This window comes from Peromyscus californicus, unplaced genomic scaffold (genome assembly GCF_007827085.1).
Source record: "Peromyscus californicus insignis strain IS unplaced genomic scaffold, ASM782708v3 Scaffold_18__1_contigs__length_77618521, whole genome shotgun sequence".
NCBI classification, from domain to species: Eukaryota; Metazoa; Chordata; class Mammalia; order Rodentia; family Cricetidae; genus Peromyscus; species Peromyscus californicus.
Window position 1 is genome coordinate 57,906,033 of NW_026294480.1, and position 24,405 is coordinate 57,930,437.

General features: G+C 43.5%; 2 protein-coding genes across 4 annotated transcripts in view; one reads left to right on the plus strand and one right to left on the minus strand.

Moving 5' to 3' along the window:
• The window catches only part of Iqgap2 (IQ motif containing GTPase activating protein 2), a 277,678-nt gene that overhangs the window by 185,570 nt on the left and 67,703 nt on the right, over positions 1 to 24,405 (plus strand). For all 3 annotated transcript variants that reach the window (XM_052743525.1, XM_052743527.1, XM_052743528.1), the window contains exons 13-14: positions 4,104 to 4,267; positions 23,888 to 23,978. In XM_052743525.1, coding sequence (XP_052599485.1) covers positions 4,104 to 4,267; positions 23,888 to 23,978 — 255 coding nt within the window. The remainder of the gene's footprint in view (positions 1 to 4,103; positions 4,268 to 23,887; positions 23,979 to 24,405) is intronic.
• On the minus strand, positions 12,129 to 18,078 carry F2rl2 (coagulation factor II thrombin receptor like 2). The gene is made up of 2 exons (XM_052743529.1): positions 18,015 to 18,078; positions 12,129 to 13,474 (listed from the first exon to the last, which is right to left on the minus strand). The coding sequence occupies exons 1-2, from the start codon at positions 18,076 to 18,078 to the stop codon at positions 12,426 to 12,428; spliced, it is 1,113 nt and encodes a 370-aa protein (XP_052599489.1). The 3' UTR covers positions 12,129 to 12,425.

Genomic DNA, 24,405 nt, shown 5'->3' on the forward strand with positions numbered 1-24,405 from the left:
GGGCAGCTAAATATGTTCCCGGACTCTGATGTTCTATTGATTTCTTCCTGGAAAAACCCACATTTCTCAACAAAACCACAGAGGAATATTATTTTACCCGCACAGCCTCTGAGAGAAAGTTTTCAGATTTGAGTTGCTTTTAAAATTTGGTAAAGTGCCATTTCTTATAAGTTATTTCATCCATTAGCTCAAATATACAGGTTCTCCAAGAGTACCCACTATCATTGGTCTGGAATATCATAGCACCATGCTTAGATTAAAGAAGTAGGTCATGGGCTGAGGCACAGCAATCTTTATTCCTATGGGATTTACCTTTTACATGTATAAACAGAAAAAGTGAGGCAGGTGTGCCCAAGGGGCTTCTGGGTAGGCTCCTTGGCTCCTATGAGGTCACTTACTATGACGTCAACAGCTTGTGTTGTTAGATACACTATCAAGAACTTAAGCGAGTGATTTCCGTCATGTCAGCTGGAATGCACTCCTTGCCAGGTGACCGGCCCTTAGGATGTGTGTACATCCTCTTTCTCACACTTGGTTCTGCTATGATCATGTTTGGATGGGGTGTTTGAAGGTATTTAGAACAGCCTGACCACGGGGGTGTCTGCGTGATGGGACATCTCCTGTATGCTCCAGTTTATAAGTAGGAAGGGTGAGAGCAGCACCTGGAACTTGCCATGACTCTCCTCATGTTTGAAAATCATTTAATTTGGATGTTAAAGCAATAGAGTTGACTTTATTAACTTCAAATATCTTTAAGTATTGTAACCTGGAATATCTCTAATCGCTTGAGATGACTCCTTTCCCTCATTGGATAAATCCCTTTATTCCTAGAACAGTGGTGTTTGTGAGGTCACCTAGTAGAAAAGTGTTAGCCTCATTGAATGCCAAAGTAGGGGTGCATTTTTAAAAACTTGGAGGTGTTGGGTTTTTATGGCTTATTATGTTTGTGAAATGTCTTGGGATCATTTTTTTATGAAAAATAATAGACATAATAAGAATATTTGGCCTTTACAGTGTGTTTCCTAGACAGTGTTTAGTTTCTCTACCAGATCTTGTTCATCAGCACCAAAGTAGGCAGTCAATTCCTGTTAGTGTGTGTGTAGATGAGTACATGTATGCGTACATGTATACCGACTTTTGTATATTATTACTGGGTGCTGGTTTATTTTTGATAGCATAGTAGTAATGAGAGAGACCTTCTTCAAACAGATCCATTTTGCTTCAAGCCGTATAACATTTTTGGACTCCATCACCTAGCTTCTCTGCTTTGTTATTCTCAGCCCTTGTATAGCCTGTGTTCTCAGAGCTCTCAATATGTTAGCAATAGCACTAACTAAACAAGAGGTATGCTTAGCCCTCCTTTGCCACATCCTTGAATTAAGGTTCAAAGTTAATAATGTGTATTATTAGGTAAATAATAAAGAAATTTACTATCTGTATTTGAACCTTAAAGCTGTCCCCAAAATATACATAACATTGTTTTTCTGTGGAGCCTGCCTCTGTTTCCCAGCCACGTGTGACTGTTTAAAAGAATCACAGCTAAGCGAGTTTAACATTCTGTTCTTCATTTGCAGCAGCCTCATGGTAATCGCTCCATAGTGACATGGTTAATGACTGCCATATTGCACAACGCCAAAAATGAAAGGTTCCACAGTTACCCAGAATTCCAATGGACAGTGCTGAGCTGTGTGGATATCCGTTCTACTTTTCTTTAATATGGAAGAAAATTGTTTGATTTTGAACTGTTTGTTTTAAGACCCTTTAACAGCTGCAAAAGTATAGTAATACAAAGAGCAGAATGCATGCCTAAAACTTCCTGGGTTTGCATTTCATTTCTGTGCATCTCTGCATTAAACTCGTCCTCTGACCCTATCTCCTAATGTCTTGTATTGTTGTCTAACATTTTAGAATCATACTAGAAATAGTTTCCCTCTTGCTGTCCACATGCAAAAGTGTGCCTCTTCTAAAAATGTGCATCTGTTGGGCTATAAATTACACACCATAATATTTGCCTTTTAGAAGTGAATGGTGAGGCTGGAGAGACGCCTCTGGCTCCTCCTCCAGATAATCCTGGGTTGGATTCCTAGCACATGCCTTATCCACAAGGCAGCTCATAGCCCTTTTTAACTCTATTCTCAGGGAATCCAGTGCCGTCATCTGTCCACAGACACAAGGCACACATGTGGCACACAGACATACATGCAGGCAAGACATCCATACACATATTTTTGTAAGTCCATAGTGGCCTTTTGTATCCGGCTTAAAAAAAATAATCTTAGCATGTTTTCTGGACTCATTCACATTGTGTTATGTATTAGTATATTTTTATAATCCTTTCCAGGTCTATAGAGATACATTTGTTTATCCATTTATTATTTGATATAAATTTATTATCTTCTTTTAAACTATTATAAATAATGCTGCCTTAAACTTTCAAGTTTTTATATTGATCTGCGCTTTCAATTGGATGTTTACAAGCAGAATGGCTAGATCACATGGTAATTTTGTATTTAATATTTTGAGAGCCTGCCAAATTGCTCTCCAGTGTGTCTGCACCACTTCCCATCCCCACCAACAATGCATACGAGTTCATATTTCTCAAGCATCACCATCACTTATTATTGTTTTTTTATTACAGCCATCCTAGTGATTACAAAATGGCATCTTACTATGACTTGGCTTGCATTTTCCTAATTACTAATACATTGTGTGTCTCTTCATATACTTACTGAATTTGTGTATCATCATTATATAAATGTACATTTAAATCCTTTGCCCGTTTTAAATTGATGTCACTGTCTTTAAATTACTGAATTATAGGCACTCTTTATAAATACAACATATTAGTCTTGTTGGATTTGAATAGTTGCAAATAGTTTGCCCCATTCTTTAAATTGCTCTTTAATTTTTTTTTATAAAGAACTTCCAAGCACAAAAGGTTTGATTTTTGACAAAAATCTCATGTATTTACTGTTTTTCTTTCTTTGTGCTTTTGATACCATAGCTAAAAAGATAATTACTCAGCCTAAAGTCACTAAGATATATTCCTATGTTTTCTTCTAAGAGTTCTATAACTTTTAGTTTTGGCCTTTACACCTAGGTCTAGGTTCTGTTTTGAGTTCATTTATATACAGGATTTGATGTATGAGTCCAACTTTGTTCATACACATGTGGGTATCTAGTTGACCCTGCACCATTTGCTTTTAGCAATAGTCTTTATAGACTTTTTTTTGCCCATTGAATTGTTCTTGCACCCTTGTCGAAAAAAGTAATTGGCGGTAAGTGGAAGGATCCATTTCTAGATTTCCAGTTCTGTTCTGCTCACCTACGTGGTTTCCCTTATGCCAGGACTCTGCAGAATTAGTCACTGTACCTTTGTAATGAGTTTTGAAATAGGGACAAATCCTGCAGCATTTTCCTCTTTTTCAGGATTCATTAGTTGTTGCTGCTCCTTGTATTTTATATGCATTTGAGGGTCAGTTTATCACATTCTGTTTTGTGAAAAGGCTCCTGGATTTTTATGTGTTACCCTGGAATAGATCAATTTGAGGAGCCTTCCTTCCTTCCTTCCTTCCTTCCTTCCTTCCTTCCTTCCTTCCTTCCTTCCTTCCTCCGTCCCTCCCTTCATCCCTCCCTCCGTCCCTCCCTCTGTCCCTCCCTTCCTTCCTTTTCTTATTTATTCTTCTTTCATACAATACATCCCAATGTCAGCCTCGCCTCCCCCTACTCCTCCAGTTCCCCCTGCTGGAGGAGTATTTCTACCTTCACAACATTGTCTTCAATCTGTAGCCATGAGATGGCGTTCCCTCTGTTTTGTTTACCCCGGAGTTGTTTCTGAGGGGTTTCCTAATTTTGGGTATTCATGTGTCACGCTTCTTAAATCATTCCCAAATGTGCATTACTTTTCCACTGCAATGGATTTGTGGTTAGAATATGTCATGAATTGAATTTTTCTTCATTTCATTCCGAATGCACGTTAGATGCATAGAGAAATGCGATTGATTCTGTGCAGTCACCTTGTATCTTGTTAGCTCTCTGTAGCATGTAACATGAGAGAATGTGCAATGTGCTGTGACTTAGAAAACTTCCTCTTCTCTCTGCAGGAATGGTGGCTCTCGGGTACATCAATGAAGCCATCGATGAAGGGAACCCTCTGAAGACTTTAGACACCTTGCTGCTACCCACCGCTAATATCAGAGATGTGTACCCAGACTGTGCCCAGCACTACCAGGATGTTTTGTTCCACACAAAATCCCAGAAGCTCCTGGTACGTTTTAGAATGTTTACGTTTGTGAGAGGGAAGACTTTTGATGTGTTTGTTACAGTTCTTATGAGCTACTTATCCCAGTGAGTGAGAATGGAAACAACAAGGCCATTTTCCTGGTGCCAAGCACTAAAATCCAGACCCAGAGCGACTGCTGCTACAGTTCCACTGAATACTCAGTTGGAGGTGAATTCCTATCCAGAATGCAGTTCCTTGGACATTTCCTGTGTGCCCGTGCTGTGCACACATCTGGTGGGGTGGGGGTTGCAGAGGGCACAGGATGCTATTTGAAAGTTCTCTGTCCTTGTGGTCAAGATGGTCAGGAATTTATTGATGCAGTCACTGTTTCATAGGGAGTGGTAGGAGAGCGAGACAGAATAAGGGTTGAGATATTGTGCTCAGAATCTTAAGAGAAGTTGCCATGGAGATAGAACAGGAACTGTGCCTAAGGAGAAAGAAGAGATGATTGGGCAGGTGGATGAGGGAGTTGCCATGGTATGGGCAGTGCTCGATGGATATCCCTGTGCTCCCCTTGAAGAGCAATGATGTGATTTACATCTGGACTTACACTGAGGGGGTCCCAGGAGGGCTTAATGCTCTTGGAAAGATACTGGGCTGAGTGTTGAGACTTACGGGACTCATTGCCCGAGAGTGGGAGTGATGCAGCAGCCGTTTCTCTCCTCCGTGTCCTCAGGCGCAAACCCAGCAGGAAGGAATGGGTAGCTCCCCTGTGTACACCTTCAGAGCCAGGATCTGCCTCCTCTGAAGCAAGAAAAGCACTCTGCTTAGAGCACGGATGTACTGAGCATCTCCTGTTTGCAGGCATGGCAGTGGTCGTTAAGCATCTCTCACTTAATTCTCATAATAGCCCTGAACCACTTCACCATCGTCACGAGTTTTGAGATAATGAACTAGGAGTTAAATAACTATGTTTGCAGCAGACAGCAAAATAACAGCGTTGGGAGAAGAAGTTGCTTGCTTTGGAGACAGGCAGGCACCATTCAGATCCTAGCTATGTGGCCTTAGTCAAAGTGCCGTGACTCCTTCCATATGCTCATTTTCACGTGCATAGAATTAGAATAATACCTGCCCTGCAGTATTATAATGAGAGTTAAACAAGAATAGGAGATACATAAATGTGCTTTTATATTGCAGTATATTAATGATTTCATAAATATATGCGTGTGTATTTATTTTTTAAAATTTCTCTTTTTAATTTTGTGCATGTGTGTGGATATGAGTACATGAGTGCAGAGAATGTACTCAGAGACCAGAGGTGTTGGATTCCTCTGGAACTGAAGTTGCAGGCAGTTGTGAGCTGCCTGATGTAGGTGCTGGGGACCCAACTCTGGCCTTCTGGAAGAGCAGCCAGGGCTTTGACTGCTGAGCCGTCTCTCCAACCCCGTGTATGGTTTTTGTGTGTATGTGTAGCTATAGCATTTACTATGGATTCCAACACGGAAACAAACAGCAGCCTGTTTGAGTATTAGTGAAGCCTCCTGTAGTTGTATCCCTGCCCTCTCTAAAAGGTGATTTGTTCCAGGACCATGACTGTGTGCACCCAACTGGGAAATACATACAATGAGTGTTAAGACAGGTGGGGAGGGATGCTCCTTATAGCAAGAAGAAAAGACCAAAAAAGACCTTAATTGTACTTTTCCTTGGCACTGCTGGGGATCGAACCTAAGGTCTTGTGCATGGTAAACAAGTATTCTAGCCACTGGGAAACATCCACAGTCCAGCAAATAACCTAAATGTTTTGTTGGTTTTTTTTAATAACATACTTTAGCATACATTAAAATGGGATAGACATCCTTGGGAGGGTAAGACATGCACTTAAATGTGCACAAAATATTTCCGAAGGAGAAGACACCTTCTGGAAAGTGTGCTCCAAGGCTAGGGACTATGGGAGAGATGACTTTAACTGGTTTGTCCACTGATTGGATGTTTCAAGTTTCTAAAGAATGTATGGAGTGTTCCCACTGGTGAATGTAAGCTGTGTTTGCTTCACCTTACTGAATGGCCTTGTTGAAGGCCCTGAGACCTGTGGCTCAGGCAGGACATGCTGTGAGCACTGGCAGCAGGTGTCTCAGCCAGGACAGCTGTTAGCACTAGCTTCACTGCTGTGCTTTCTCAGGGACCACTCTTACAAAACTCTTGCTCAGCTAAGCTCTAGCAGCTGGTGGATGCTGCCTCATCTGAAAAGAGGAAGCTGGGGCTCAGGGTGATACAGCCAGTAAATGGCAAGGTAAACACTCTGTCTTAATGTTCTAGTGCCATGACAAAACACCATGACTAAGGCGACTTAGGAAAGAAAATGCTTAATTCGGGGCTCACAGTTCCAGAGGGCAAGTCCATGACCATTTATGGCAGGGAGTATGACCAAAGGCAGGTGCTAGAGCAGTGGCTGAGAGCTTACACTGCGTCCACAAATTGGGAGCAGAGAGAGAGCAAGACTGGGCCTCATGTGGGCTGTTGAAGCCTCAAAGTCCACCCCCCAACCCCCATCCCCCCACCCCTGTGACATACCTCCTCCAAGGCCACACCTCCTAATCCTTCCCAAACAGTTCCACCAACTAAAGACCCAGCATTCAGATATATGAACCTATAGGGGGGCTATTCTCTTTCCAGCCACTACAGATGCAACCCAAGCCTGTGTCTCCACATGCAGAAGGAAAGTGAGCCTCCTCCTTGCTGATCCTGTGGAGGTGCCTGTGTCCATGGTGCATGACTTTGACAGAGAAACTTGTTTTTGCTATAGATTCTGACTGTGTGACCTGAGTGAAGCCACAACATCTCTATACATTTATTTTCACATGTGTAAGGTAAAATAAGAATACCTGTTGTGACTGGGCATGGTGGCACATGTCTTTAATGGCATCATTCAGGAGGCAGAAACAGGTGGGTCTCTGTGAGTTCAAGGCCAGCCTGGTCTACATAGTGAGTTCCAGGACAGCCAGGGCTACATAGTGAGACCCTGTCTTAAAAAATAAATTAACTTATCAATTAAATTTTAAAAACACCTGTTATATAGGATTGTAATGAGGGTTAAATAAGAATTATAATATATAATTTTGTTTTTTAATATATTAGCGGTATTAACACATGTGGGGGTGCATATGTGTATATGTGTATGTGTGCACACATGTGTGTGTGTGTGTGTGTGTGTGTGTGTGTGTGTGTGTGTTTGTGTAACTATAGCATTTAGCATGAAACCTAGCACCAAAACAAAAATCCCGCTTAACTAGTACTATTGAAGCTACCTGGGTCTGCCCCACATCTCGAGGGTTGATAACGCTGTGTCAGGAGGTCCTTTTGAGGCCTATGCCCTCTGCCCATACATCTGGTTCCTCTCTTTGAGGTAAGCCAACTACACAAAGCCAAAGCCTTTTCTGGCAGGTAGAGTGGGTCTCCTCCAGAACATTCTACCATCAACCTTTAGCTCTAGGATCCTTCAGACAATAAGTCTTCTCTTAAGAACCCACATGTTGGCAGCAGTATGTTGGGCAGGCAGCCTGTGAACAGAAGTAGCACTATTATCGATGTGGTTAGAACACTGAACACAGAAATGAGGGGCCTACGTGCAAGCTTAGGAATCCAACTCCTCTTATTCTGTGCAACAGGGACAGGAGTTACCTTGATCACTGTTGACAAATTTAAGACACCGCCAGTCTGAGCAGTGTGCCACATGTAGGTAAATTGTTGTTGCTAAATGGCTTGGTTTTGGAGTTCATTTGGTCTTTGTTCATTGAAGTGCTGGGGATCAAACTTAGGACCCTACACCTACTAGGCATATGCCCTTCCACTAAGCTGTGTCCCCAGCCAGTCCATAATTTTTATTTTTTTTCTCAACCTGGTCTTTTTCACAAAAAAGAAAAGGAAGGAAGGGAGGGAGGGAGGGAGGGAGGGAGGGAGGGAGGGAGGGAAAGAAAGAAAGAAAGAAAGAAAGAAAGAAGAAAGAGTCTGATTCTGTTCCTTCAGCCTTCAGCTGAGTCTTTGTGAATTTGTTTTTGTTTTTGTTTTTTGTTTTTTGTTTTGTTTTGTTCCTTGTTTTTTGTTTATTTCTGCTAGGTTCCTAGAAAATCTCAGTGAAAGTGCTTGGTGGCATTTCTGTGTTTTGCCTTCCCACAGCCTAGCCTTGGGAAATAATAGGAATGGAAAGATATTGCTGGCATTACAGTATGAAGTGAAGGTGGTTCCAGAGTATCCGGCCATTAAAGGGTAGGGTGAATGGCAGCATCACTGAATGGACACGGGAGTGGCTAGGGAGATTTCCGGTAACCTGTATAAGCACCAAGTTCTCTCTGTGGTGAGGTTGGGTAATGAACACGGTAGAGTATACTTAGCAGAGCACATTTTCTACTTCTACCCACTGCAGAAAGTGGATCAAGAGCAATTTAAAATTGACACTTGGATTATACCCCCATTAAAGTTTGCATTTGTTCTTGTTTGGTTACACCAAATAAATTTAAATGTGCCTTTTTGAATGAAGAAAAAAGAAATAAAAAGGAAAGGACATGCCTGGTCCCAGGTTTGGGCACCAGATGAATGAAAAAAAGAAAAGAAATGAAAAGGAAGGACGTGACTGCTCCTAGGTGTGGTGGAGGAGAAAGTTTATGACAGATGTATGGGAGAGCACAGTCAGAGCAGGGACTTCTGGGAGAATCCAGAGTGAACATACCAGACTGAGCTGTGCATGTGAGGAGACGGGAAGGGAGGGGGGGAGACCAGGAGCAACAGCCAGAGACACAGAGTAGACTAAAAGACCAGGTAACCAAATGGTTAGATTATATAGGGAAGGGCAGCCCAGCCCCTGGGCGGGAGAATTTAGGGTAGGGGATGGGGTGTGCCAGCCAGGGAAGGTCCTGTAGCAGGTAGAGACTGAAGGATGCAGGGAGAACCTGAAGGCTAGGACCACTTTGTTATATTAAGTAGGCACCTGAGCCATTTGTCCTGGGTTTAAAGCCGAATACTTTGGTGGTGGTGGTGGTGGTGGTGGTGGTGGTGGCGGCGGTGTTTTGGTTTTCTTGTTTGGTTGGTTGGCTTGGTTTGGATTTGTTTGTTTGTTTTCATGTACTTCAGAGACACAGCTCTGGCTGTCCTGGAACTCATTCTGTAGACCAAACTGGCCTCCAACTTCTACCTCTGCCTCCCAAGTGCTAGGATTAAAGGTGCGTGCCACCTTGCTGGATTTATGTGTGCTTTTAACTAGTAAATATTGCTGTTTGCACCAGGACAAACTATTGAGACTCATGACTTAGCTTTCAAAATGAGTTCCTTTTACTGAACTGTTTAGACTCTTAAAACTTGCTTTAGATTTTATTTGAATTGGTTGTCTTAAGGTTTATCAGACTTTCACTTGGTTACATTTATTTATGTGTTCTGTTTGTGTGTGAGAGAGTGAGTAACAGACTCCATGGAGAGGTCAGGGGATAAGTTGCAGGTGTCATCCCTTCTTCCACGGTGGGGGTTAAGGAGATCACTCAGGTTGTCACGTGTGGTAGCAAGTGTCACCCACTGGGCTGTGTTGTCGACACTGACTTCAGTCTTTTATATAGCCATGTAAAGTCTTTCTCTGTAATGCTTTTGTACAAGTGTCCATTGTTCATTGAACATATCCCCCCTCACACCTGCTCCCACCGCTTCTCTTGACCCCCTCCTTCCCCTTTGTCCTCCTTAGACAGCCCACCGCTGTAGTTTCATATATACACACATACACAGTTTTGTTTCTTTGTATAAAATCTAGGCAGCACAAAGGGTGAGAGAGAGAGAGAGAGAGAGAGAGAGAAAATACAGTCATTGTTTATCTGAGATGGCCTAATTTCTTAACGCGATGCTCTCCAGATGTGCTCATTTTCCTGTACATGGCATGACTTCCTCCTTTCAGGCTGAAAATGCTTGCTGGACAGGGCAGCTTTCTACAGAGTTTGCCTCACCCACTCCTCTGTGGCTGGGTTCCCGCCATGTTCTTTATTTAGCCAACGTGAATGGTGCTGTAGGAAACATGGACAAGCAAGTGTCCCTGAGGCCTGCGGGTAAATGGGTGTCCAAGTTTTATGTTCCAGTTTGATGAAACAGAAAGCCATATATACACTCAACAGTGCACACTTAGAATGTGTTTTTATTGTTTCGTTGATTATAACAAGGTTTCATCAGGCGCATGTCTATACTTACTGACAGTTTCATCCCGGCAATGCTGCGTGCTCTGAGGTTCCCTCAACTCCATTTGTAGTCACTAGTGACAATCCCCCGTTAGCCACTGATGTCCCATCTCCCATTGGATCCCTCAGGGAAGAGAAATGGCTTATCTACAGGAATAATCTGGAGATTAATAATACAATACCATTTCCCATTTGAGGTGGATGGAGCTGGAGGCATTATTTAAATTACTAAATGACCTTCTGAGTATATTTAACTTCCTTCTATTGTTTTTTAAACAAGTCTAATCAGAAATGATGTCATCTTATGTCATATGGGGTATACTGGCTTGTCAGTAAGGACTGAATAGGTCTCCGTGCTGTTTAGATGCTTTGGGGTTTTAGTCTTTCGTTCAACTACATGCTATACAAAGAATGGAGTTGACCTCACAGAGCATGGCCCTGGAATGACCACAAGAGCCTCAAAGGAGGGAGGACAGACACCACCTTCTCCATCATCCCTCCTGGGTGGCTTCCAGGACCCCTGCAGACACTAAGCGCCACAGATTCCAAAGCCCTGTAGGAATTTGGAATACTGTCAATACTGTATTTGTATTTGTACATATACTCCACATCACTTCTGGATCACTTAGCAATACTTAATACAGTATAGATGCGGTATAAGAATAATATAGAATAAATGCTGCATAAAGGTGCTATATTGGTTAGGGAGTAATGAAAAGAAAAATGTCTGTTCATGTTCAGCTTATATAATTTTTTCAAGTGTTTTTGGTCTGTGGTTGTTTGAATATGCAGGTGTGAAACTTGCAGGTACAGAGATCTTACTACATGGAAAACTTAATTGTTATGGAACTAATGTCCATATGCAAATGAGCTTAGCAGGCTTGTGTGTATGGAAGTGCCATAATTATAAGAAAATGGTTTAGAAATCCAGATGAAGGCTGGGCGGCAGCGGTGGCGTACGCCTTTAATCCCAGCACTCGGGAGGCAGAGCCAGGCGGATCTCTGTGAGTTCAAGGCCAGCCTGGTCTACAGAGTGAGATCCAGGACAGGCACCAAAACTATTCAGAGAAACTCTGTCTTGAAGAAAAAAGAAAAAAGAAAAAAAAAATGAAATCCAAATGAGGAAAATGACACTTCTTGTTTGAGAGTACGAGAAGAACAATCCTTAAAGACTTGAAAAGCAGGACAGAGTAAAGCAAAGATGCCAGGATGGGCTTTCCTGGGGGCGGGGAGGGGGCAGCAGGAAAGGGGAGGAAGGGCGGGTTGGTGGTGAGTGAGCAAGCCCGGTACTTGATGGTAGGTGCGGCTTCACAGGTCATGTTAGGCAGCTGGTGATGAAAGCCATCCTAGGGCTTGTCATTTCAGGAGCAGTGCGGGGTCCAGGGAAGGGTTTTGTGTGATGTATTCAGAAAGATACTCAAGGAGGGTTGACCTGATCTGTTGCCGCTCAACTGGCAATGAGGACATTTTAAGGCAGACATGGGATGAAGACAGGGCCCTGGTGAGGGACACAACCATGACAGGATAGCTGCTCAAAGAGCCACCAGTAGTGCTGAATTCCCAGGACGCCACTCACAGGAGGGAAGGGGATATTTAAAGCCTGGAGAATCAGGAAGGCAACTAGAAATGTGTCCGTTGTCATAAGGAGAATAATGATCATTTTGCTTAAGATTAAGACATTCTTAAAATACTGACAAAGTATTTTTTGATCCTAATAATTTTATCACATTTGATAGCATTATTTCAAAGGAGCTTAAAATTGGAGCTGGTTGTACATCCCTTTAATCCCAAAACTTGAGAGGCAGAGGCAGGCAGATCTCTGTGAGTTCTGGGCTAGCGTGGTCTACACAGTGAGACCCCGTCTCAAACAAACAAAACAAAACAAAACAAAAAACAAACAAACAAAACTGGGCTATTACTGCCATGCACAAGTCGGCTCCAACAGGTACATTTTCGGCAATATCTTTCCTTGTTCTCTAAGATGCTCTTGCCAGTGTTGGCTAAGAAGTAAGCTGATCTACAATTTTTGACATGACAAAATAAAGGAATGGATCTAGGCAACTATTCAGGCTCCCCAGGCACAAAGCGATGAGATACATAAAGTACAAGCTATCGGTGTTGTTGTAGTAGTAGTTGGCGTGGTGAATTATGAGTATAATGTTGGTAGGAGCAAAGCAGATGGTGAAAATCACAAGGATGAGGAGAACCGCCTTGATATACCTCATCCATCTGCGATCCTGTGCGTTAAGCTTGCGGATGAGAGTTGTGTAACAGTAGACAATGACCACAAACGGAATGAGGAATCCAAAGAACGCTAAGGAGGTGAAGTAGTAGAATTGGAAGGGAGATGGAGACTCGCATGTGTTGTGGACATCATGGCAGGTGGTGATCTCTGGCTGGACAAGATGATACTCCTGCCTCAGGATGGCAAAGGGCAGCATATATAAGAAGACCATTACCCACACCAGGCCACACATGAGCAGACTGAAGTTGCGTTTGGGCAGCTTCCGGTATGTGAAAGGATGGACAGTGGCCAGGTATCGGTTGATGCCCATGCAGGTGAGGATGAGAATGGAACAGTACATGTTGCCGTAGAAAATGAGTGTGGTGATGCGGCACATGGCCTCTCCAAAGACCCAGTTGTTCCCATTGAGGTGGTAGGCAATCTTAAATGGCAGTGTGACACAGAAAAGGAGATCTGCGATGGCCAGGTTGGTGTGAAAGATGACCAGACAGATGGATTTGGTCCTTGAGGAGAGTTTCCACAGGGTCACAATGTTCGCTGGCACACCGACCACAAACACCAGGATGTAGATGGAAGGTATCAGTTTGGTACTTAAGGAGCTTCTCAGGTATCCCATGGTAGCATTATTCACATGGAGAGTTGAAATGCTTTCTTCAGGACATTTCATTTTTACAGTCGTGGTGGCCCCTGTCCAGTCCTCTATGTCAGAAAGTGGGAACTCTTCAAAGGTATTGGAGGGAGCTCCATTGAAGGTCTTAATACTTAAGGTTGGCTGTCCTGAGTTCTCGGAAACATTTTTCGTGCCTGTAATTGAAAGGAAATATCATCATATGATTTGTTACCAAGTCTTGCCTGTGGTTTGGATAATAAAATGAAATGTTTGATGCTACATGATCTTCGTAGTTATAGAACTTGGGGTCATTTTTTTTAAAAAATCACTATAGATGATGCAACCCACAGGCATGTATATAATATGTACAGTATGCCCCATACTGTGCTTTCCTGTGAGAACAACTAGATGACACTCCCCTGCATGTCAGGACTTCATAATAGTGCTAAATCAGTGGTTCTCAACCTATGGGTCATGACCCCTCAGCCAAACCCCTGTCTCCAAAAATATTTACATTACAATTCATAACAGTAGCAAATTATAGTTATGAAGTAGCAATGGAAATAATTTTATGGTTGGACTCACCACAACCTGAGGAACTGTATTAAAGACTCACACCATTAGGAAGGTTGAGAACCACTGTCCTAGATGAAACAAAACAGCACAATGGAACATTACAGGAAAATGTTTTATTGCCTACAAACTATATATATTCAGGAGATAATTAGCCAAGTTGAGTATTCAAGCAAACTGTCACTGAAAAGATAAGCTTGAGCAAGCTACAGAGATAGAACTTAATACATGAGGAAGGTTCTCACCCACGGTGATGGCTGAGCATGGAATCTGGGAATGGTCAATCAGTTGATTCTGAAAATGTCAGTTGCACACTTACATGGCAGTTTTCAACTCCACTGCCATCTACAAGTAATTCCTAGACCAGAGGAGAAGGTGCATGGACATGTCCTGTCTTGTGCTAATTTGATACATCTAAGAGATGAATTTGAAAAATAAGTCACACAGTTCATTCCCGAAGGGACCCTAAACTGTCTTCTGGAGCCATGATCTAGTTGTACGTTCTGGGGTTGCACACAGAAGTCTTCTCCCCTTTGTTGGCAATTGAACACAGGGCTTTTCGGTGCTAGGCGGCTGCTCTTCCACTGACCTCCACCTCCACCCTCTGCACACAGAATTTGCAGAGCAATAACTACTGTGGTAGATAGAATAACATTCCATCCAACCCGTGATTCCACCTGCCAGCTCCTAGAACCTAGGGTATGTTACCTCACATGGCAAAGGGCTGATTTAGTTAGGTATCAGGAGATGAGGGCAGAACCCTAGATGGGCCATGGGGTTCAAATGCAGTTTTACAAGTCCTTATACATATGGTGCAAGAGGATCAGAGTCAGGGTGGAAGTGCTAGTCTATTGCCTCTGAGAGTGAAAAGGGATCCAGGAGCCAAGGAACAGTGTCTTGAGGCAGTGTGGAAGGCAAGAACGCAGATTCCCTCCTGGAGCATCCATATGAACATAGCCCTAACAACACCTTGATTTTAAGAATTTTGACCTCCAGGGGAATCAGATGTCATCTAAAGCAGTCACTGTGTGAACATTTATTATCGCCTGCACAGGAAACTAATGTAGCCATGATTTTGACTTCTGTTTAAAGTGAGTTTGGTGGCAGAAGATTGTGAAGTCATGTGGGGACTGCTGTCCAAATTGCTCAGATCTAAGGTGGGTGAGCCATTGAACTAGAGGCAAGGTTGTAGAAAGGTGAAGATGGGAACACGAAGTTAAGCTGGCCCCTGAGGGACATTTCATCTGATGGGTTGTAGAGGAAGGTCTGCAGGCAGCGTAACTGGAGGTTTCCATTTCCGAATGACTTGGAGGAAGAGGATGCTGTTTATAACTGGGATCGGGCAAGAGTGAAGGGGAGAAAGTGGGAAAGGAATTCAAATCTCAGGTTTATAGGAGGTTGGTTGGTTTGGCTTGTTGAGACAGGGTCTCCCTATAAGCCAGGCTGGCCTTGTCTTACAGGTACTGGAATTCCGAGTGTGTGTGCCACCACATCTGGCTAAAAGCTCAGATTGTGGTGTGACGGAACTGGGACAGCTGATGGAAAGTTAGTCTGTAAAATGTTGGGCGGGCAGTTGGAAACTGGATGTGGCATTCCCAAAGGCCAAGAGCAAATGTGAGGTATGAATGCCTTAGTCTTCAAAGAGTTCGTAGTTAAATTAGGAGAGTGGAGAGATGGCCTAGAGAGAGATACGGGGAGAGGAAATGCAAAGACAGCTTTAGAAGAAGTGCCAGATTTTAAGAAGAGAGAAGACAGAAAAAATCAAAAGGTGAAATTACTGTGGTGACCTGAAGAGTTAAAAATGAATTTTTAAAATGAAAGAAACATAGTCAGGCGGTGGTGGAACATGCCTTCAATCCCAGCACTTGGGGGAGATAGAGGCAGGCAGATCTCTTTGAGTTTGAGGCCAGCCTGGTCTACATAGTGAGTTCCAGGACAGCCAGGGCTACCCAGAAAAACCCTGTCTCAAAAAACCAAAAAAGAAAAAAAGACACATACCAGCTACTCCAGCTACGTGCTACAGATACTTGGTGTGACTTATCATGTTCATGTTATCAAGTTCCTCCGATGCCAATTTAAACCTCGTACATTCCAATCTGAAATGCTAGTCCTGACCACTGAGGTCTGGACACAACCCCTGAATCATCCATTTTAAATACTCAAGGATGATGTTCAGTGGACTGTCCTCATTCAGAGCCAGGTTCTCTCCCTGATCTCTAGCCTTTGCTTCCAAGTGTAAACTCCGATAGACCTCGGACTCTGTACAGGCTGAATTCAACATATCAGGTGGCAGTCAGTGTCATTAGGAAAACTGCTGTATGGAGATGACTCGGTGTTGTTCAAGGAAAGGATCATTTGGAGGGTAGCGTTCCATGGATCTGAGTTAAGATGGGAGCATTAGGGCTGGAGAGATGGTTCAGAGGTTAGGAACACTGGCTGTTCTTCCAGAGGTCTTGAGTTCAATTCCCAGTAACCACATGGGGGCTCACAGCCATCTGTAATGAGATCTGGTGCCCTCTTCTGGCATGCAGACATACATGCAGACAGAACACTGTATGCATAGTAATAAATAAATAAATAAATCTTTAAAAAAAAGATGCGAACGTTAGAGGAATGTCTTGTGACATTTGAGCTCGGTCACTCAAATCCTTCTGCACATTTACATTTGGGAAAAGTCAAGACATCACTCAAAACAAGTGCTTTGGCAAGTTGGGCAGAATGGTGTGTACAAATATCTTCCCTCCAAGGTCTGGTGAGAAACCTGATGAAACCACATGTTGGTCAGTTTTCAGACGAATCCTGTGATTGAGCAAGGCTCGGTGTCTACAAACATGCTGGGCAGAGACTATTTCTGTGAAATCTCAGGTCTGGCCCCATCTAGGCTTTCTGTTAGCCAGAACCCCAAGAATAATGCTCCTTGTTCAGTTTTACTCATATAAAGAAATGACAAGGATTCTTTGGGTTTTGTTTGGTGTGATGTTTCTGAAATGCTCTCAGCTTGGGAGAAGCCTTCATTGTCTAATCCAGGGAGAATGGCCCTCTGCTTCCTGGTGACATATTTTCCCATCACATCTCCCCATGGCCGTGGGTGAATGAATCCACGGCCTGAGTCTCCTTAAGGGCTCACTTTTCACTCCTCCCAAGCGTTACTGGCATCAGGAAGGAACCCTCTCATGTAACTCATTTCCTTTCAGCTGTGGCTCAGCTCTTTTACTTACCCTCCCAAAGAAACCCTGAACCTGTCCAAACTCTGCTTGGACAGCCCCTGCCATGGGTCCCCTTAAACACTCTGCAGGGGCCTCAACTTAAGGATCATTCCTTTGCAGCGGATTGCCTTCTGCTGAATTTCGGTTTCATCTCATGTCCCCCTCCTAACACTGTGGATTGCGTCGTGACCTGAGAGCGAGCTCTGGATGCAATCCTGTCTCAAAGCTTCATTTCAGAGCAAGCAGGAGGTTATAAGCTACCACGTTGTGATGGGTAAAATAGACATGTTGAAGGTGAAGGAATTATATTTGGGAGATCGTATTTCTAAAATTATGCATAGCCAATTAGGCATCATCATACCATATACATATACATATATATATACATATATATACATATATATATATTTGTATATACATACACACATATGTATGGGAGGTGGGGGGGAGCAAGAACTCCCTGGTACTGAAAACTTAAGAAATAAAGAAAGCTATTTAACTTTGGAAACACTGTTAGCATCAGGAGCTGCTGAAGCCAAATGACCCTTTGTGGCAGTATTTTTCCCCACCTGTGCCTCAACAGAAATTATAAAATTTATAAATTTAAAAAGATTTTTAATCCCTTGAAAAAAATACAATCTTTTCTAAATCAGGAAAATACACAAATACAAAGACTTCTCACAAAGAAAATTGTTTTCGAACCTAATTGTGCACAAAGTCTCGACTCTGCCACAAATGTATAAGTCCTAGTGGAAAACAATTGGTCTTTAACAAGGTTTGACTTGGCAACAAACTTTAGATACCTCCATGATTCCCTTTTAATAACCCAGATCAAACTCTGCCTCTGGGTTCACTGGGTTCCCAGTTCTTGGAGACAAGAGGAGTAGGTTCATTTGACTCCTACAACACGAACAGTCCCCCTCTCCCCCATCCCCAAGTCCAGAAGAGGACTCACCACTCTGGCAAAAAGTGGCCGGCAGAAGCAGCAGCCTAGCAGCAGTCAAGATAAGGACTTTCATCTCGATGTCCTGAGACCCGGTTATGGAGCGTTATCAAGTGTGCAGAGTCACAGGCAGGTTCCCCTCTGCTCCATGTGTCAGCAGCAAGTGGAAGCCTGAGAAATGTTCACCCTGCACTGTGTGGGCAGGGACTTGTCCTGCCTTTGCAGGGAAAGGATGTGGCCACTTGATGTTTCCATATGAGTGACTCAGGCTGAGCCTCTCTGGAGTGTGTTACCCCTTTAACCCTTCCTCACCCCCTGCCATTATTTCATTTAGAACCGATGCTGTATTTTCCCCCAGGGCATTTAAATAATGGCAGAGACTCCAGAGTCCTTTGCAAAACAGAGCTGAGAACAGATGCAGAGCAGTAATTAGCTTTGGTTCCACAGCTCAGTTTTTTTCCCCATTTCAAAAACAGAGCTCCAGAGTTAGACTTTCTATTTAATACATGAATAGTTAGATACTTATGTATACTTATGTATCAGTGCCTCGCTCGGCCATTGTCCTAGAGGCTTCTCACGGTAGATGGGAACTAGCACAGAGACCTACGACTGGACAATGGGCAGAGGGAGAGAGATTCCAGGGCACTCAGTCCTAAATAGGATGTCTTCTTCATCAAACCCCTTCCCTCAAGGCTTGGGGATCAATCCAGAACAGCAGACAAAAAGATTTGAAGAGCCAAACGGGATGGACGACTCCAAGGAAACAGTCTTCCAGACAAAACGGGACTTAGGCACATATGAACTCAAGGCTTGCACAGGTTCAAGCCAGGTAGGGTCCCAGAGCAAGAGGGGGAAGTGGACATAGGCTCCCACCGCTGACCAAGAAGCCATCTGCAATTGATTCCTACTGGCCAAGGAAAAATTAATTCCCTCTGATGGAATCTCACTGGGTAGTGTATTTAACCACATGGCAAGGTAGGCCCCATGCCCAGGAGTGGTTGGCTAACACAAAGGGAAGTCAATGGTAGGTTTGTGGACTTTTTTTTCTCATATCGCTTTGTTGAAGCATATTTTTTTTTGTCTTATTGGCCTTTTGCTTATATATTTTGGTTCCAGTTTTTGTGTTTGTGTGTGTGTGTGTGTGTGTGTTTCTATTTTTTTTTGTTGTTGTTTGTTTAAATATAGAGAGAAAGGGCAATTGGGCAGGTGGGAGGGACCTGGGAGGAGTTGAGAAGAGAAAGTGTGATCAGAATATAATATGCAATTTTTTTTGCAAAAATCAAAATGGAATTGTACTTTCTTTTATTCTATTTCAAAATTTAGTTCCTAAACTGATCACATGATTATAAACTAAAGTAACATTAAAAGCAAACACACACCACCCCCCTTTCCTTTTTTTTTTTTTTTTTTATTCTTTGAGACAGGGTTTCATATAGCCCAGACTGGCCTTGAACTCCAGATGTAGCTGAAAATTGACTTGAACTCCCGGACCTCCTCGTCCTTCTGCCTCTCGGATCACATGCATGCCTGGCTTCTGGGGTGCTGGAGACTGAACCCAGAGCTTCATACATGCTAGGCAAGGACTCTACCAACAGACTTACCTCCTCAGTCCTGGCAAATATTTAAGATGTTGAACTTGTAATAGAGGTATTAGATTGCTGCATCATAGTGCACATTTATAACCCCAGCACTTGACAGACTGCAGCAAGAGGACCACAGTGAGCTGAAAACCAACCCTGGCTACATTGTGAGTTTGAGCCCAGCCTCAGGAACATAGTGAGACCCTGTTTCAGAGGGGAAGAGAAGAAGGTTCTCTGCCTACCTTGGTACTTGTCCAGAACTTAGTTTGGTTGTTTCTGGAAGGCAGGTTCCTTTATCATAGATCAGTGTGTTCTAAGCCATTTTAATAACTGTGGAGTCAGGTTACAGGGCAGACTCATGGCAAACAACTCTATCTGAATTGAACAAAAATCATAATAAAGTACTAAAGTACAAGCAACTCTATTTGATTGAACTAAAAGCATAATAAAATACAGAAGTACAAGAATTTGCTTTATTCCATGAATCTTGATGAACAGGTCTATATAATAAGCATTTTAAATTTCACACATACATATACATATCACATTTATGTCTTAGCCATCATAATGTTTACTAGTGTTAAGTATATTTAACAAACTATAAAAAAAGAAAACTTGATGCTGTTTGCCCTTAATGAACAATATATGATTAAATTCCAAGTCAGACAACTCAACCTCTAAAATGCAGCAAGAATCAGAAAATTCAAACTTTGCATGAGACTTAAAGGCAGAAGAAGTGGTAACTAGGAAAAAATAGAGAGGTCAATATTAACTTTTAGCATCCTGATTAAATTTATTTCCAAAGTCATTTAAAGTCATTTCCAAAGATCAGATTAACACTTCAGCTGTATGATCTGTGGCACCATAAACCAAGGTAGAATGTTCTAATACTGTAGCAACGTAAACCCAGAAAATTGTTTTAAACTTTCTTGGCATCACCCAAGTTCAGCAGGTTATGGTTTGATTTGCCTGAGGCCTCGCTGTTGGTCATTTCACCTGCTCTTAGCTCACGTGCACAGCCTGGCTGTCCAGCTCGGTGAAGGCCTGGCCACCACGGCACTATTCCCAGTCTTCTGGTGAGCGTCTAACAGGGAGACTTCACATCCGTACATTTTTGTTTTCACTTTTGGTTTTGGGTTGGACTTTATTTCAGTCCATCATGGTCTCGAAACTGTTGACTTAAATTTGTTTGGTTTTGCAAAGTCTGACTCCAGTTTGCCTTCTGAGACTAATACTTTACTCTTCGGCGTGGACCGGTCACCATCTTCTTTTCCAGGCAAGAGTGTGTGTGGTCCATCTCCTACGGTGACGCCACATGTTCTTCAGGAGAAGATGACTGAGATGGGAGGGACCTTGTGTGGCTGATTTTTAAATTATTCCTGGGGAGGGTGGGGTTTCTTCCGGTTTAAAAATAGGAAGGAAAAAAAAATCCTAGGGCTCATGAGAAGGCACAGAGGGTAAAGGCATTTGCTTGCTCCTCGGGCCCGGTGACCTGGGTTCAACCCTTGAAACTAGATCAAAGGTGGAAAGAGAGAACCAACCCCACAAAATTGTCCTCTGACCCCCACATACATGCCGCGGGACATTCACACACACACACACACACACACACACACACACACACACACACACACACACACACGCTGTAAATAATTATTTAAATCCTGCTTTCCTGCCTCCCTTCCTTCTTCAAGCCTCTCGTTCTTTGTTTTTGCTTGAACCTCTTCCAAAGTTTCATTTCCTAAGAAATTACTAAGCTGCTTGGTGATGGTTCCCACATGGCCCCTGTAGCTGGAGATGACTCAGGAAGCAGGCCGCCTGAATTTTTCTCGAGTGCTGTGTCTGCTCCCAATAACGCAGGAGGAGGAAGCGTGTGTCTAGTGTGGAGCCCTCACCACACACGTTATCTCACAAAGCTCCTGGGGGAAGCTGGGGAGTGTCATTTCTCCCTCCAGACTCAGTACTTCCTGAGCTCTGAGTGAAGTTTACCCTAAAGGACTCCCAATGCCAGAGTTGATTCTTTCCATATACCACAGCTATGCATGGGTGTGTGAGCATATACACGTGTGTTCATATGTGTGTGTGTGTGTGGAGGGGGTGCACTGTGCTAATAGGTGTGTGTGTGTGTGTGTGTGTGTGTGTGTGTGTGTGTGTGTGTGTGTGTGCATAGACATGCAAATGTATATGGGGGCCACAGGACAGCATCAGGTGTCATTTCTTGGTTGCTGTCCACCTTTTTTGGGGGGAAGGGTCTCTCACTGGCCTGAAACTTGCCATTTCAGTGAGGCTAACTGGCCAGTGAGTCCTAGGGATCCTCCTGTCTCTACCTCTCCGGTGTTGAAATTAGAATAGCACACTACCACTCCTGGCTTTTCTTTTTTTAGTGGGTCCCAGGGAATCAAACTCAGGTCCCTGTGCTCGCCAGCCGAGTTATCTCCACAGCCTCTCCCAGGCATCTTGATTCCGGGTTTAGAGCACAACACCTATCCCTACATGCATAAATGAGCACTCACATTCTAACAGTGGAATTCCAGAGGCTGGAGAGGTGGCTCAGCAGTTCTGAGTGCACACTGATCTTACAGAAGACCTGAGTTCAGTTCCCAGCGTGCATGTCAGGGAGTCACAAATGCCTACATCCAGCTCCAGGACCAATTGCCCTCTGGATTCTGAGGACAGTTGCACTCATGTGCTCATGCATACAGACACACGTGTACACGTAGTTAGAAATAAAGTCAGTCTTTTTAAAAGTGGAATTCTGGGGCTGGAGAGATGGCTCAGTGGTTAAGAGCACTGGCTGCTCTTCCAAAGGACCCAGGTTCAATTCCCAGCATCCACATGGCAGTTCACAACTGTCTGTAACTCCAGTTCCAGGGGATCTGACACCCTTCCTTTTACAGACATACATGCAGGCAAAGCTAATGTACATTAAATAAGTAGATCTTTCTTTTAAAAGTGGAATTCTAAATCTTTCCTTAAAGTATTTAATGTCTACTCATGAAATTGACTTGAAGTCTCCTTTAATATCTGCCAGCACTGTGTTGGTAGCAAAATCAGAATTCACCCGAACATAAAACACTAAAAGCCATCCTAATCGCTGCTGCCGCCACCACCGCCACCGCCACCGCCACCGCCACTGCCGCCACTTCTTTCTGAAGCCATTGTTAACTACTTAGTTTTTTCTCCTGCATACCAACCCCTCGTGGCTACTTCTCACCCATGTGCCGCAGCTAATATCACCTTGAGTGCAGTGCATTCTGATGGTTCTGGTTGCGCCGAGAGATTCTTCTTCGCTCCTTCAGACCAGTTACCGTATTTTTGTGTCTGTTTTTGTCTGGGTGTCTGGCAAACCTTGGGTATCAACTGTTTCCCTCAAATTTAAAACATCCCCTGGCACCCTGGGACAGCTTGGCACTTCGTGTGCCAACCATGGTTCCTGAATGCTTTAACTACATAGCCATGGATGGCTTTTTAATAGAGGTGGCATTTGAGTTATGAGACATGGGAGTAGCCAGCTAGGGTAGAGTGCTGCAGCCTGAAGGATGCTGTGAGGTCCAAGAGAAGGGAATAAGAAACTAGAGAGTCAGGCAAGGCCCCGTCACTGGACCTGGATCCACAGTCCTGAGGAGAGAGCTTGTGTTTCTTTCTAAAGTTAAATAGGAAGGAGGTGATGAGACATCCATTTTGAAATGCCTGGGAGTTCTCCCTGGAGAACGACTATGATACAGACCAGATTAGCAGGAATGAAGCCTCCTGAGACATCAGCACAGCTGTCCATCCAGGGCAGTGGTCCTCAGCCTCCCTGATGCTGCGACCCTTTCATACAGTTCCTCGTGCCATGGTGACCTCCAACCATAAAACTATTTCGTTGCTACTTCCTAACTGTAATTTTGCTACTATTATGAATCATAATGTAAATAGCTGATGTGCAACCCCCAAAGGGGTCACGACCCACAGGTTGAGAACCACTGATCTAGGGGCTGATGTGGCCTGCCTGTTGCCGGTTTGTGCTGCCTGGTGCTTGCTAAATAAGAACTAGGAGATGCCGGGCGGTGGTGGCGCACGCCTTTAATCCCAGCACTCGGGAGGCAGAGGCAGGCGGATCTCTGTGAGTTCGAGGCCAGCTTGGGCTACAGCGCAAGATCCAGGAAAGGCGCAAAGCTACACAGAGAAATCCTGTCTCGAAAAACCAAAAAAAAAAAAAAAAAAAAAAAAAGAACTAGGAGATGATAATAAAATGACTCCTGAAGAGCAGTGTTGATGCTGTTCCATCAGCACTCACTGGGTGATTCTGTGTCCCTGTTCCAGGATCCTGAGAGTGTGTCTAAAGTTCTCTGGCTGGATGAGATACAGCAAGCCATTGATGCGGCCAATGTGGATGAGAACAGAGCAAAGCAATGTAAGTCCTCACCTCCTTTTGTTTGTCAAGCCTGCCTGCCTTTGCTATGGGTATGCACCTGAAGCCATTCCCTTTGAATTTCTGGAAAGATTTGAATACTTTTCAGTTTTTAGTGTAAACAAACACGTCATATCTAAACAAGCATGTCACTAGTTTCCAGTCACCAGGTGCTGTGCCCAACAAAATTGGACAGTGTTGCCAAACAAAATCCAGAGAGCAAACATGTTTTGTAGACTCTGGAATTGGGTGTTTAAGTCAGATCCTTTTTGTCCTGTTGATCCATAGAAAACTATTTCTTCACAATAAATATCAATTCTCTTTTTTTATGCTCTCCATTGTTAGCAGAAGTTTTTCCAAAGAGACAGACCAAAAGGTGGAGAGAGAGGAGGCAGGAACTGGAAAATGCAAGGTCAGACTTGCAGCGACT

What these genes read in the sequence shown, in the direction of transcription:
- F2rl2 (XM_052743529.1), bottom strand. Translation starts at nt 18,078, where the DNA reads ATGAAAGTCCTTATCTTGACTGCTGCTAGGCTGCTGCTTCTGCCGGCC. An exon ending in GGCCACTTTTTGCCAGAGTG is followed by an intron (nt 13,475 to 18,014) that starts GTGAGTCCTCTT and finishes TTTCAATTACAG; the next exon opens with GCACGAAAAATGTTTCCGAG.